The 14,832-nt window shown below is 45.7% G+C and overlaps 1 protein-coding gene across 7 annotated transcripts in view; it reads left to right on the plus strand.

Moving 5' to 3' along the window:
* Window positions 1-14,598, plus strand: part of fgf13a (fibroblast growth factor 13a) — a 288,256-nt gene extending 273,658 nt beyond the window's left edge. For all 7 annotated transcript variants that reach the window (XM_078412229.1, XM_078412230.1, XM_078412228.1 and 4 more), the window contains 2 exons: window positions 9,831-10,029; window positions 13,208-14,598. In XM_078412229.1, coding sequence (XP_078268355.1) covers window positions 9,831-10,029; window positions 13,208-13,341 — 333 coding nt within the window. In that variant the 3' untranslated portion in view covers window positions 13,342-14,598. The remainder of the gene's footprint in view (window positions 1-9,830; window positions 10,030-13,207) is intronic.
* Window positions 14,599-14,832: the final 234 nt, after the last annotated feature.

A 14,832-nucleotide genomic window follows, 5' to 3' on the forward strand; every position in this document is an offset into this window, starting at 1 on the left:
ACCGGGCAATGTCCTAGTGAAAATACACATTACCTTATAATCATACCTTTGATGACACTCCTCCGATGCACCTTGACAATATTAAATTGTCATTATAATCAAAATCAACGGCTTGCTTCAAATTCACTTATGTCCATCTGTGAGAGTCTCGGTCTAAAACCTCTTGCAGAAAAAATCCTCTGATATTGCATTTTCACAAGGAACTGCAGATGCTGGTTTACAATGAAAGACACAACGTGCTGGAGTAACTTTGGAGAACATGGGTAGATGACATTTCGTGTTGGGATCCTTCTTTAGACGAGATCAGTCTGAAGGAGGGTACCAACCCGAGACATCACCTATCCATGTTCTCCAGAGATGCTGCCTGACCCGCTGAGTTACTCTGTGTCCTCTGATATTGCAATACCCTCCCAATGTGTGAGTGGATCCAATCATACAGAATCACTGGCAGTGGCTAGAAACCAGGAATTAGATCCAGCCCTGATACAGGATGTTGATCGGAGCCGCTACGTTCCTGCAACAGGTTGTATTTTTGCATTGCCTCTACTCTGTTGGATGAAGGTTTGTGATTTGAGCAGTGAATTGCTGTAGCAATCAATTGCCCATTTAATTACTGACAATGTTTGTAATTCAGACTCGGCAATGATTTTAGGCATTTTATTAATGGATTCAAAATTATTGCCTGGGCTAGTTATTGATCACACACCAGCTTTGTAAGCTTTGCTGGTCTGGCGCGATATCTGAGAAAAAACTTCGCCATGTAATCACGTTGCTGCTTTCTCAACAAGACGGTCAGCATCTGATGAGAGAGCATCATCAGTCTCCTGCCGGCAAACCTAAGATCCCACTGGCCTTCAAACAGGGTGCCACGGTGGCACAGTGGTAGAGTTGCTGCCTCACAGCGCCAGAGACACGGATTCGAACATAACTACGGTGCTGTCTATATGGAGTTTATACATTCTCCCTGTGACTGCATGGGTTTTCTCCAGGCTTTATAGGTTAATTGGCTTTGGTAAAATTGTAAACTATCCCTCGTGTGTAGAATATTGTTAGTGTACGGGGTTATTGGTGGTCGTTGCAGACTCAGTGGACCGAAGGGCCTGTTTCCGCGCTTTATCTCTAAAGTCTAAAAGTCTAAAAAGATATTCACCCGCTCCAGGGTGTGTGTACAAAGGATAGATCTTCAACTTCCATTTCATATTTCACCTTCAAATGTACGCCCTACCCTTATTGATTCTCCCAAACTGCATCACCCGCATACTTGTCAGCCCCCCCCCCTATATTTAAGTGGTAGGTGGGTTGTGTAACTGGCTCACCAGGTGTGTTGATGGAGATGAATGTCTCATAAAAATACAGGGGAGATTGGATACAATTGTGCAACTGCCCATTTAGAATATAGGATTATAGAAATTATCATCAGTAAGTCTGCAAATGCTACAAGAATTGATAGTTGTAGGCAGAGATTTTTTTTGCAGACAAAGGATGCTGATACACATATCCACCTGTATAGCACACCAGCACTTCTTAAAAGTTAAAAACTAGACTATTTACAATATCTTTAATTTTAGCATGTTTAATTTTATACTTTTTTGCGATTAAATTGTTAAAGTAGAAGTTGATTGGTCAACAATCAAAACAGAAGAGGGGATATATTGATGGAAAAAAAATTGTTGATTAATGTAACTTGATTTTAATAGACATGTGTCTGCCAAAAGAAGCTCTGCCTACAATGATTAATTTTTGTATCATTTGCAGTCTTTTGCGGTTTCGCCTATATTCCTATATCCAAAATGGGCAGTTGGCCAATTTGTATCCAATCGTCCATGTATTTTATTGAGACATTCATCTCCATCAACACACCTGGTGAGTCAGTTACACAAACTACCTACCACTTATACAGATAGAGACACACACATGTACACTCGCAGAGACACACACACACACCCACACACAAAGATACAGACATACACTCACACACAGATAGATACACACCCACACACAGACACACAAACACACATTCACGCACACATTAACACACATAGAAACACACACAGACGCACACACACACAGACACACACATTCGTACACACATTAATACATGTACGCTCATACATATAGATGCAGACACAAACTCACACAAAACATACACACATACACTCATACGTATATAGGCCCACCCACACAGACACACACACACACAAGACAAACACTCTCACGCACCCACTCTCACACATACACACTCACACACAGACACCCACGAAATAAACACTCACATACACCGATACACACACACAATCACACAGATACACAAAACAACACACACATACTTCAACGCATGCAAGCATACACACACACACACACCTTAACTCATAGTTGCTTTCCCAGGTATACAGTGTCCTTGGGCTCAGATCTCATATTCACATAGGCACGTATTTTGACATTGTCTTACACATACATACATACATACATACATATCACAAAATGCTGGAGTAACTCAGCAGGTCAGGCAGCATTTGGGAGGGAATGGGTGACATTTCGGGTTGAGACCCATCTTCAGACTGAAGAAGTCACCCATTCCCTCTCTTCGATTTGTACCAGCATCTGCAGTTATTTTCACATACATACATACATACATACATACATACATACATACATACATACATACATACATACACACAGATAATGCACAAACCTACAGGGTGTGATTTTGATGCACACACCTGCTCCCTCACTCAGACCACACTTATAGAAACACATATTTGCCCACCGTTGAGCTGCCAGCTGCTGAGGGAGCTTTGAACACATGAGTACAGATTAACCAACTGGGAAATAAACATTCATCAAAGAAATAAACTCAAGCGGTTGGACTCAGTACACAGGATGGTAATAAACCAATAAACCAACTGGTCCCCAGCCACTGCTCCTCCATCAGTCCCTCGCTCGCTCGCACTCTGTCATGGATAACTGGAGTGTAAGGGTTTGCAGGTGTCCGTGTCTGACCAGTCACTGCCCTCCAGCTATGCTGCCATCCCTTGGTGCGTTCAATGCTCTGCAGCTGGTTCCCACGCAGGTGACAGCTGTTTGCCGCTGCAAGGACATGCCAGAGGTGGAACTACACATGGTCTTGATTCCAGATGTTGGCTCCTGATTATAAATAGGATCAAAAATGTTCAGACTGAACTTTCCTAAAAGTGCAACTAAAGAGAAAAACATATTTTCATGACCTGCACATGACACCCATCATCTCACAGCCTGTGAGAAACTAGATGAACAGTCTGTTTAGGAAGGAACTACAGATGCTGGTTTACACCAAAGATAGACACAAAATGGTGGAGTAACTCAGAAGGTCAGGCAGCATCTCTGGAGAAAAGGAATAGGTGCTGTTTCAGGTCGAGACCCTTCTTCAGACTGAGTTAGGGGAGAGGGAAATGAGTGATATGAATAGGTACATAGAACAAATGAATGAAAGATATGCAAAAAGCAGCAATGATCAAGGAAAGGTGGAACCTACAAGGTGAGTAGGTAAGTAGGGAAGTTGATAACGAGTGATACAAACAATAAAACAGCAGGACAGCTGTGAAACTGTGACGATTAGGGTGGGGGAGAAATGGAGAGATTGGGGATGCAAGAGTTACTTGAAGTTAGATAAATCAATTATTCAAACCACTGGGTTGGAAGCTGTCCAAACGAAATATGAGGTGCTGTTCCTCCAATTTGTGTTTGGCCTCACTCTGACAGTGGAGGAGGCCCAGGAGAGAATGGTCAGTTTGGGAATGGGAAGGAGAGTTAAAGCATTTGGCAACCAGGAGATGGCCTAGGCCAGGACAGACTGAGCGAAGGTGTTCAGCGAAACGATCGCCTAGCCTGCGCTTTGTCTCACCGATATATAGGAGTCCACACCCAGAACAGCAGATACAGTAGATGATGTTGGAGGAGGTACATGAACCTCTGCCTCACCTGAAAGGACTGTCAGGGTCCCTGGCCAGAGTCGAGGGAGGAGGTATAGGAGGTAGAAATAAACTATTGTTTAGTTTAGATATACAGCATGGAAAGTAGCCCTTTGGCCATCGAGTCCACACTGACCGTCGATCACCCGTTTACACTGCTTCTACGTCATGCCACTTTCTCATCCACTCCCTACACTCTAGGGGCAATTTACAGCAGCTGATTCATCTACAAACCCATACATCTTTGGAGAAAACTAGAGCACCCAGAGAAAACCCATGCAGTCACCGGGAGAACATGCAAACTCCACATAGATAACTGAGGTCTGACTTGAACCCGGGTCTCTGGCGCTGTGAGGCAGCAGGTGTACTGCTGCGCCCCTGTGAAGCCTTTACTTATAACATTGGAGCAATTTTCATGACCCTTTCATGCAGGTGACACCAAGCACCTCACAGCTTGTTAAAAACCGGATGAACAGTTTATTTGTGTATAACAGCTCCCCAAAGCAGCAATACAATCCTGATTTTGCATGAGGATCACGTAAGGCGGCACGGCGGCGCAGCTTTGGAGACCAGGGTTCAATCCCGACTACAGGAGTTTGTACGTTCTCCCCATGACCTGTGTGGGTTTTCTCCAAGATCCTCGGTTTCCTCCCACACTCCAAAGACGTACAGGTATGTAGGTTGATTGGCTTGGTGTATGTGTAAATTGCCCCTAGTGTGTGTAGGATAGTGTTAATGAGCGGGGATCGCTGGTCGGCGTGGACTTGGTGGGCCGGAGGGCCTGTTTCCGCACTGTATCTCTAAACTAAACTAAGTCACATGTTCCCAAAGCTACAAGAACATCTTGCCCGTCCTTCACCTTGACTCTACCTACCCCACTCTAACATCCTCAGACTGACCCTCCAGCGATGCTACACTCCCTCAGCGCTGCACGGGCACAACTGAGTGTCAGCCTGGGTGTGCGGGCCACAGGACCTGAACACAAGTCTGGTGGAACTGGAGGGGAACCAATATCCAGGCAGAGATGATCGCTGGCGCTACTAGGGAGGGTTTAAAATAGTGGCTGGGGCAGTAAGCGTAAGGAGTGTTCAATTATCATATTTACCGAACACAGAATAATAACATTCTTACTTGCAGCAGCATAGCAGGCCTGTAAACACAGTACACATGGATAATATGCAATAACCAAAAATTCAACAAATTAATGACCCCAATTCTAGTGCAAAAAAGCCCGAGGTCTTTCGTTCAACCAAAGACAAACCATTGATTAGAGTTGAGGTTAGTGTTGTGTCATGTTCAAGCGACTGATGGTTTAGATTTAGGTTTATTATTGTCAAGTGTATTGAGGTACAGTGCAGACGTATCCAGATTGGATAATACCATACCTAAATACAATCAAGCCAAACTCATACGATAGGTGGAGCAAAGGGGAAGGTACAGAGTGCAGAATATAGTTCTCAGCATTGTAGAGCATCAGTTCTAGAGACAGAGTCCAATGTCCGCAATGGGGTAGAGGTGAATCAGACAGTACCCTAGCTAATGGAAGGACCATTCAGAAGCCCGATAACAGAGGGGAAGAAGCTGTTCCTGAGTCTGGTGCTGATTTGGACAGTGCCTCAGCTAAGAGATTGTTGAGAAGAAGCTCCAGATGCTGAAATCTTTAGCAAAACACAAAGTGCTGGAGGAACTCAGCAGGTCAGGCAACATCTGCGGAGAGAATGGACAAGCGGCATTTTGGGGTGGGACCATTCTTCAGCCTGAGTATCATCTGAAGAAGTGTCCCAACCCAAAACACCATCTGTCTGTTCCCTCCCCAGTGGCTGCCTGACCCACTGAGTTCCTCCAACACTTTGTGTTTTTGCTCAACAATAAGAAATGTGCGTACCCTCTGATGGGATTATAGATTATAGTCTCTCTATGACTGTATGACCATGCTGAAAGCTGGGGCATCAATGAACGATCATGTGATCTCGTCAAGCACCTAGTTTGTGTTTTATTTCTTTGTACGTGCGACGATCAGCTTTTCACAGCTTCATTCTCCTGACCCACCCAATCACTGCCAGAACTAGATGCCAGCCCGACTTCCAAGATGGTGTACGAGTGATTGCTGCTGAGAGGTGTGTCTGCAGATTCCTGACAAGTTGCCCATTCCGAGATCAATTCCTCTTTACATTTCAACGAGGTCCACTTCAGTCGCAGCATTTAGTCTAACATTCAGCGTTTAGGTACAGAAGTGTGAAAACGCAAGCCTCCAGATTCAGAAACAGTTTCTTCCCAGTTGTTATCAGGCAACTGATCCATCCTATCACCAACTAGAGAGCCGCTATCTACCTCATTGGAGACCCTCAGACTATCTTTTGGAGACCCTCAGACTATCAGACCAGCAGTCTCTCTGTCTTTTTTGGCTTTGTCTATTGTTATCGTTTAAATGTATGTTTTGATTTATTTTTAGCTCTGTATATGTGGGGGGTGGGGAAAACCTTTTTTTCTAATCTCCTCCTTAACGGAGATGCGACCTTTATCGTGTCGTATCTCCGTTAGCGCTACGGCCTAACACCGTGGAGTCGGTGGCCTCCAGCTGGGATCGACCTTGAGGACTCCGGCCGCAGAGCCTGGACTTACCATCTCGGAGGCTTCGGCCGTGGGCCCTGCAAACCGCAACATCGGGAGCTCGCAAGTCCCTGGCTGGCGACCGGCTTTCGGGAGCTCCAGCCGTGGCAGCTTCGACCGCCCCGAAGCACGAGGTTCGATCAACCCGTTCGCAAGACCTCCATCGCCCTGCATGGCTTGGCCGCGGCACTTTCCATCGCCCAGTGGGGGCTCAGGACCTTCATCGGCCTGCTCGGCTCGGCCTGGGACTTTCCATCCCCCGGCGGGGGCTTCAAAAATCGGGAGCCTCGATCGCCTCGAGGCAGCAGTTTGACTGCCTGACCACGGAAGAAGATTGAGGAGGAGATAAGACTTTTCTTTGCCTTCCATCACAGTGAGGGTGTGCCTGGAGCAATCACTGTGATGGTTGTTTGTGTTAAAATTGTAATTGTGTGTCTTGTGTTCTTTATTGTTTACTGCCGGACCCTGACGTGAGAGGATGCTGGCGCTGTTTGTTCGCCGCTTCTCGGTCAGGACAAATCTTTTGTTTGTTTGTTTGTTTTTATGTCTTGTTTGCTTTGTAAAGCGTCTTTGAGTATCTTGAAAAGCGCTATATAAAATAAATGTATTATTATTATTATTATCTTTAATTGGACTTTAGTGGACTTTATCTTGGACTAAACGTTATTCTTTATATCATGTATCTGTACATTGTGGACGGCTTGATTGTAATCATGTATAGTCTTTCCGCTGACTAGTTAGCATGCAACAAATAGCTTTTCACTGTACCTCGATACATGTGACAATAAACTAAACTAAACTAAACTAAACTAACTGGATGCCCAGGGCTACTGCACATCCTCAGGAACTCAAAGCAGAATCATCTGTCATTCCACACTCCCCCTGGCCAGGACGATTCCAGAGTACAATCACCTAGAGTCACATTCATAAAGTCACACAGGAGGGAAACAGGCCCTTCAGCCCAACTCGTCCATGCCGACTAAGATGCCCTAGTCCCACCTGCCCACATTTGACCCATATCCCTCCAAACCTTTCCTATCCATGTACCTGTCCGAATGTCTTCTAAATGTTGTAATACCTGCCTCAACTACCTCCTCTGGCAGCTCGTTCCAAACACACACCACCCTCTGTGTGAAAAAGTTGCCTCTCAGTTATGTATTAAATCTTGCCCCTCTCCTTTAAACCTGTGTCCTCTGGTTCTTGATTCCCCTACCCTGGGTAAAATACTCTGTAAATTCACATCCGAGATGTCCTCATTCTTTAGGGGATGGGGGTTTCCCTCTCCCGTCATAGATGAGGCCCTCACTCATGTCTCCTCAGTACCCCGCAGCTCTGCCCTTACCCTCCCCCTAGTCGCAAAACAGAGTCCCCCTAGTCCTTGCCTTCCACCCCATCAGCCGTCGCATACAACATATAATCCTCCAAAATTTCCGCCACCTCCAACGGGCTCCCACCAATAGTCACATTTTCCCATCTCCACCCCTTTCCACTTCCACAGAGACCGTTCCCTCCACAACTCCCTGGTTAACTCATCCACAGCGCTTGATTGTACAAGATTACCAATGAAAGATCCAGCAGTAAGATGTCACCACACAAAGTGCTGGTGGAACTCAGCGGGTCAAGCAGCATCTATGGAGGGAATGGACAGGCGACATTTTGGGTCAGGATCCTTTTCCTATGATAGACATTGTGCGTTTTAGAAGTGCTTTCCTGGAACGTAGATCGACGGGGAGGGGTGTTGTGCTTTTGTGATTTTCCCTGCAGGAGTGAAATAAGGAGAGTTGGCATTCTACGAAGCAGATTTGCCAGGACATTAATCATGCTGTGAATTGGTTGACTAACGGCACCCACTGTGCAACCAGAGATGACAACGCTTTGTCTATGCGAGCCGTGATGGGTACTTCACTTTCAGGCAGCAGTGAGATAATTGGCCCGGATCACCCTCCCCTGGGGGGAGTGTGGAGGGCATGGGGTGGGGTGTTTATCCGCCAGTGTCTGACACAAGGAGGGCAGCTCTACTCCCACTAGCTTTATCAGAGGTTGGTGTGAAACAGGCTGCTGCCTCACAACACCAGAGACCTGGGTTCGATCCTGACCTCAGCTGCTGTCTGTGTGGAGTTTGCATGTTCTCCCTGTGACCATTTGGGTTTCCTCCGGGAGCTCCGGTTTCCTCCCACATCCCAAAGATGCTCGAGTTTGTCAGTTAATTGGCCTCTGTAAATTACCCCTAATATGCAGGGAATAGATGCAAAAGTGGGATAGCATGCAACTAATATGAATGGGTGATCCATGAACTCAGTGAGCCAAAGGGTCTGTTTCTATGCTGTATGTCTAAACTAAATCCTGGCTGGATATTAAACCGTTGTGCTTATATGTGTGTTTAAGTAAGAGGCATTTACGTGTACGATGCAACTTTAACAGGCGTGCTTCCAACGTGGATGGGAGAGATGCAGAGAGATATGGACCCAATGCAGGCAGCTGGGGATTAGCAGAATAGACATCACAACCAGCTTCGATGACTTGGGCTGAAGGGCCTGTTTCTGTGGCTGTGCATTGCGATGACTCCTGATGTCAATTTAACTTATCTTTTCCTATCTACTGCTATCTACTCCTCTAATACCAGAGATTGATGGTTGTCCCAGTAAACAACATTAAACTCCTCTGTGCCTCCTAAATAAGAAGAGGGCTTCCACTCGAATCAGGAAATCCTAGGCACTGCAAGGAATATCTCAGAAGGGTTGTAAGGAGTGTTGGAGAGTGCCCCCATCAGTTTAGCCCCACTGCCACCAGAGTTCCTCCGTATGGAAACTTATGCGAGAACTCTCCCACTACTGGAAACATAGTCTCCTTGCCCGCTCTGTCCAGGCCTTTCATTGTGCAAATGGACATGGTAGCTAATTGTACGCAGCAAGCAGCCACCTCCAGTCAAATGAAAAACACCGTTCAAACATGGAGATACAAGGAACTGCAGACGCTGGTTCACAAAAATAACACGAAGTGCTGGAGTAACTCAGCAGCATCCCTGGAGAACATGGATAAGCCATCATTTTATATACTTCTATCAGGAATCTGAGGAAGGGTCTCATCCTGGAACGTGTCCTCCAGAGATGTCCTCCAGAGATACTGCGTGATCTGCTGAGTCACTCTCGCACCCTGTGCCTTTTTTTTAACAGAATCATGTAAAAAATGTCTTGGCACACGATAACTTTCTCTGAGAAGCTGAGAATTGCGTGAAAAAGTTGACGTTCTCATCTGTTTTTTGTCTTTGAACAGGAACACTTCACCCCCGAGTGCAGGTTCAAAGAGTCAGTGTTTGAAAACTACTATGTGACCTACTCGTCCATGTTGTACCGACAGCAGCAATCTGGCAGAGGCTGGTATCTGGGTCTCAACAAGGAGGGTGAGATCATGAAGGGCAACCACGTGAAGAAAAACAAACCGGCCGCCCACTTCCTCCCCAAACCGCTAGAAGGTGAGACTTATTTTTGCCATGTACACGATCCTACTATCCTACATACTGAGGACAATTTACAATGTACAGAAGCCAATTACATACTTGCTCGCCTTTGGAGTGTGGGAGGAAACCGGAGCACCCGGACAAAACCCACAAGGTCACAGGGAGAACGTGCAAACTCCGCACAGACAGCACCCATAGTCAGGATCGAACCCGAGTCTCTGGTGCTGGAAGGCCACAATATCGCTGTACCACTGTGCCACCCCTAGGTTCACTAGCCTTTGTTCAACTATCTGCCTGTGTTTGCCTATTACCTGCCATGCTTTGTCCTACCCCTCCTCTCCTCCAGCTTTCTCCCCCCCCCCCCCCCCTCCGCACAATCAGTCTGAAGAAGGGTTCCGACCTGAAACGTCACCAACTCCAGTTCTCCAGTGATGCGGCCTGACCCGCTGTGTTACTCCAGCACTTTGTCTTTTTTTTGTAAAGCAGCATTTGCAGTTCCTTGTTTCCACAAGGCTTTTCCCTTGCTTCTACTTCTGCTATCTGCGTTGCCTGCTGTGGGGTGGTGACGCACCAGGGTCTTTGTGGAGGACCACGTCATGACTTGTAGGGGTCTCACCCAAACAACAGCTGCAGTTCCACCCTCACTGATGCAAGACTCTCTAACATGAGTGGAGACACAAGAGACTGCAGATGCTAAAATCTGAAGCAAAGCACAAAGTACTGGAGTAACTCTGCAGGTCGGGCAGCATCTGTGTAAGGGAATGAAGAAGGGTCCCGACCCAAAACGCCACCTGTCCATTCTCTCCACAGATACTGCCTGACCTTTTTATATCCTCCAGCAATTTGTGTTTTGCTCAATATTCCGATACCTGTGTTCCTGATGTCCACATCCAACACCAGCCAGGCCTGGCTGCTCCCACTCACCATCCCCGCCAGAATGGAGTCGGAGTGAGGAGCTATGAGTGTCTCTGCTTCACTCTCAGCACAGTTTGGGGAGTGACTATCTCCTGAAGCACTGAGTCAGGGTGTTCAGGAGAGTGAGGCTATCTGAAACTCATCCGGCCTCGAATTTTCACCTGCCAGCATTTACATTAAAACAGCAACAGAAAAGTTGCCCTGGAACTTAATTTAACTTTGTGTGATGCAAAACAAAAAGCTATAAAAAGCGTCAAAGTGGTCATTTTTCATGGCTGGCCAGCAGTGATTAAACTACCTCATTTAGATTCTGAGTCCAATTATCTCCTGTCCGTCAGACTTATGTCTCCTGTTAGTGTGGAAAATTATGGTGAATAACTTTTAATACTTTGAAGAAGGTGAGGTACATCTGGACTACCTGAAAAAGTTTGGATTAGTTTCCCTGAGTCCATAATCTGTACTCTATGTTCTGCCTTAATATATCTTGATCTCAACCAAAGGAATTTTTATTGAAGAAGCGATTAAATCTCCTCAGGAGTGAAAGGAAATTGTTCTTCCACAGAACTTCTCAATGTTGTCCTTGGCCAATTGTGAGTTGTAGTTAATGTTATTTGAATAAACATGGAGGTAGTTTCGACTGAGCACCATCTCACAGCGATTGTCTTATTGAAGTGTTGCCATATATCATGTCTCTATCTCTACAAATGTTACCTCACCTGCCGAGTATTTCCAGCATTTTCTGCTTCTGCTTCAGATTTTGAGTTTCTTGGTATTTTTGCTCTAAAATAAAACACAAACTGCTTTCTCTGTTGTTTGTTGAGGGGACACAAACCTGTGCCTGTGAAAGGAACATACATTGTCAAGAAGAGACAACAAGAGAAAGCAGGAGAATATTGTGTGCCATTCTGGTCGCCCTGTTACAGGAAGGATGTGGAGGCTTTGGAAGTGCAAATGTGGTTCCAAAGTCTCCTTCAGGCTAATAGCCTCTAATCCATGCAACATTCTGATATCCCAGAGCTTTCAGAGAGCTGCACAATTTGGATGTCATAGTCATAGAGTCAGCAAGTCATACAGCGTGGAAACAGACCCTTCAGTCAATGGCGGGAAGCCTGCAGCAGCCTGGGGCCTGCCTGGATCAGGTACCACTCAAAAGAACTAGAGCGTTAACTGGACTTTGAAAATGGTGCCAATATCTGGCAGCTCTTGAAAGCAGTAGACTCTTTCTTTATACTTTGCTAATTGCGATGTGCTTAGGTATTGCAATACTTTACTGAACTGTACGTAACAAAATAATGTCACTGTGCAGAGAATGTGCTGCTTCATTGGACTCCCTCAGTTACTCTGCTGGGCAGGGCTGTGGATTGCTTAATCTACAACCTTACAGCACTCTGTGCAAGAGGGGAGATCAAAGCCAGTGGAAGAGGGAAGCTCACAGATCCATTGAGCCTTGGAGTCAACTGGCTAATTATTTGGAGGAGTCTAAGGCTTGCACAGAGACCTAGAATCGGCTAGACCGGACTCCCTCAGCACAAATAAAGTTCCTGTTGTCTACCTCCGCTCTCCACTCCCTTCCCTCACAACCGCTCCAGAAGCCAGTATGAAATCAATAGGGATTTCTGAGCTTTCCCATCACTGCTGCATGGTGGGAGTTACTGTAGGTCTCCATTTTGCTCCGTGACCGAAAGTGGTGGTGAAACAGACCGCTCTGATCCAATGGGCACTCACAGCTGATACCCTCCCCTTTATACCCCCCTCTCCCCCCGAGGACCCCACATACTGGGACCAGGTCTCAGACCACGTCAATGCACCATCTCTGGGTTTGGACCCAGGCTTCAGAGGAATGGGATGTCAGAGGAAAGAGGCTGGGAGAGCAGGAATCCATCCATGTGTCCATGAACCCACCCAACAATTTGAAAGACATTTGAATAGATAAATAGACAGGGGGTGCTGGTTGAGCTAGTTGAGGCTGGTGCTATTGCAACGTTTAAGAAACATTTGGTCAGATACATGGATAGGATAGGTTTAGAGGGATATGTGCAAAATGCAAGCAGGTGGGACCAGTGTAGAAGGGACATATTGGTCGGTGCGGGCAAGTTGAGTCGATCAACCTGTTTCCGCACTGTAAGACTCTATGACTATGACTCTGTGACTCCAAGGCTCTGTGAATCTGTGACTCTGCAACTCTATGACTCTAGGATGGATTGACCGCATGCTTGCACACTGCCAACAAAGCAGCCGGTAGCCCCATCTAACGCTGCTCTGCTCTTCTGTTTTCCAGTCGCCCTCTACAGAGAGCCGTCTCTCCACGAGTTGGCTGAAGTGCTGTCCCGCTCCGGCACCCCCACCAAAAGCAGAAGTGCCTCGGCCGTGCTAAACGGGGGCAAGGCGGTGAGTCAGACTGAATCGACGTAGCCAGGTGGAAGGCCGCCAGTCCAGGCATGTCGCCAGTGGATGCTGTCAACCTATTACTAGCAGACACTCTCTTTCTGTTGTAAAATGATTCAGGAAACCAGCCCCAGGGTTGGGTAGAGTCGCTCTCCTGTCAGCCTTTTAGGTCTTCTGGTTTTTCTGGGGGTGGATAAATCCCGATAATTTTAGCTGAGAAAGTGCTTGTGCAAGTCTCCAGGCACCTGGATAGCCAATGGAACCTCATTTTGGGAAAGAGGCAGCGCAGAAGAAATGCCCCAATTGTCCCGACGTCTGATGTTTCTCTGGGAAAATAATCATTCAAACTATCACACCTTGTTCGCCAGCTGAAAGCAAGTTATACCTCAGCGTCGAACACACACACACACACACACAGTCCAGATAACATTGGCTCTCACCAGAGGATTGCAGATACCTTTGGGTTTTACTAAAGGAATGAGGAACACAAAAATTAATTGCATCACGTTCTTGGCTCAATGCTGTTCAACCCCCTCCTGGTACACTCGCATCTAGTTCCTTTACTTCATGGGTAGTGTTTTGCTATACTGCAGTTCTATAGTTTCTTTTTATACTCCAACAAACGGATAGAATCTCTTTCAAAAACTATTCAGGGTTGCTAACTCGAAAACAGACAGACAGGAATTAAGCCGCATCTCAGGCTGATTATACTGTGGTTCAAAGTGTGACAAAGCAATCTTGAGGAAAGGCTTTATAGATTTGTAGTGACTATAATATAATAGTGCAAAGCCTAGAATATGGAAATCTATTGGTTAGCAAATTGCACCCTTGTGACTTGTTCGCACCTTGTGATTTGCACTTTGACCTTTATTGTGGTGACTTTTATTCTTAAGGAAACTAAAGTTTTGGGTGACTTCATTTTTATAACAAAGAAGAAGGTCTTATTTGTATCACACTACCAGACATTCTTTTATTGCGCTGGGCATGGTGGGAATTGGTGTAAATGAAGTTTCCTTTGGGGAGTTTACCCTAAACTCATCCCCATACATGCTACACAGAGGTTGTTGTTATTCAGTCGATTAGTTTAGACTTTTACTTTAATTTATTTGTTGCATGGGAGAAAGCTGGTAATAATGGAATAGAGCTGCATGACTTAGGATTTGTGTGTTAAACATGTTGGATAACCTGTTCCGAGCATTTCATGGGTTATAATTACAAGCAGTTTTGCTGCTTCTCAACTGTTGACTTGTTTATTATTTGTTGTGTACACCAACAGATGCACTGAATAAAACATTTATACAAAAATAAAACGTCTGTTCATTTGAGTGTGTGGGTATATTGAATGTCTTAGCTTTTGAGCTCATGGATATTGAGTTGGACTGATGTTGGTATCTCCGTTATTTTTAGGTTTAGATTTATTATTTCACGTGTACTGAGGTACAGTGAAAAGTTTTGTTTTGCATGCTATCCAATCAAAAATTAGGAAATACTATACATAAATCCAATCAACTCAAACTC

This window comes from Rhinoraja longicauda, chromosome 15 (assembly GCF_053455715.1).
Source record: "Rhinoraja longicauda isolate Sanriku21f chromosome 15, sRhiLon1.1, whole genome shotgun sequence".
Classification (NCBI taxonomy): domain Eukaryota; kingdom Metazoa; phylum Chordata; class Chondrichthyes; order Rajiformes; family Arhynchobatidae; genus Rhinoraja; species Rhinoraja longicauda.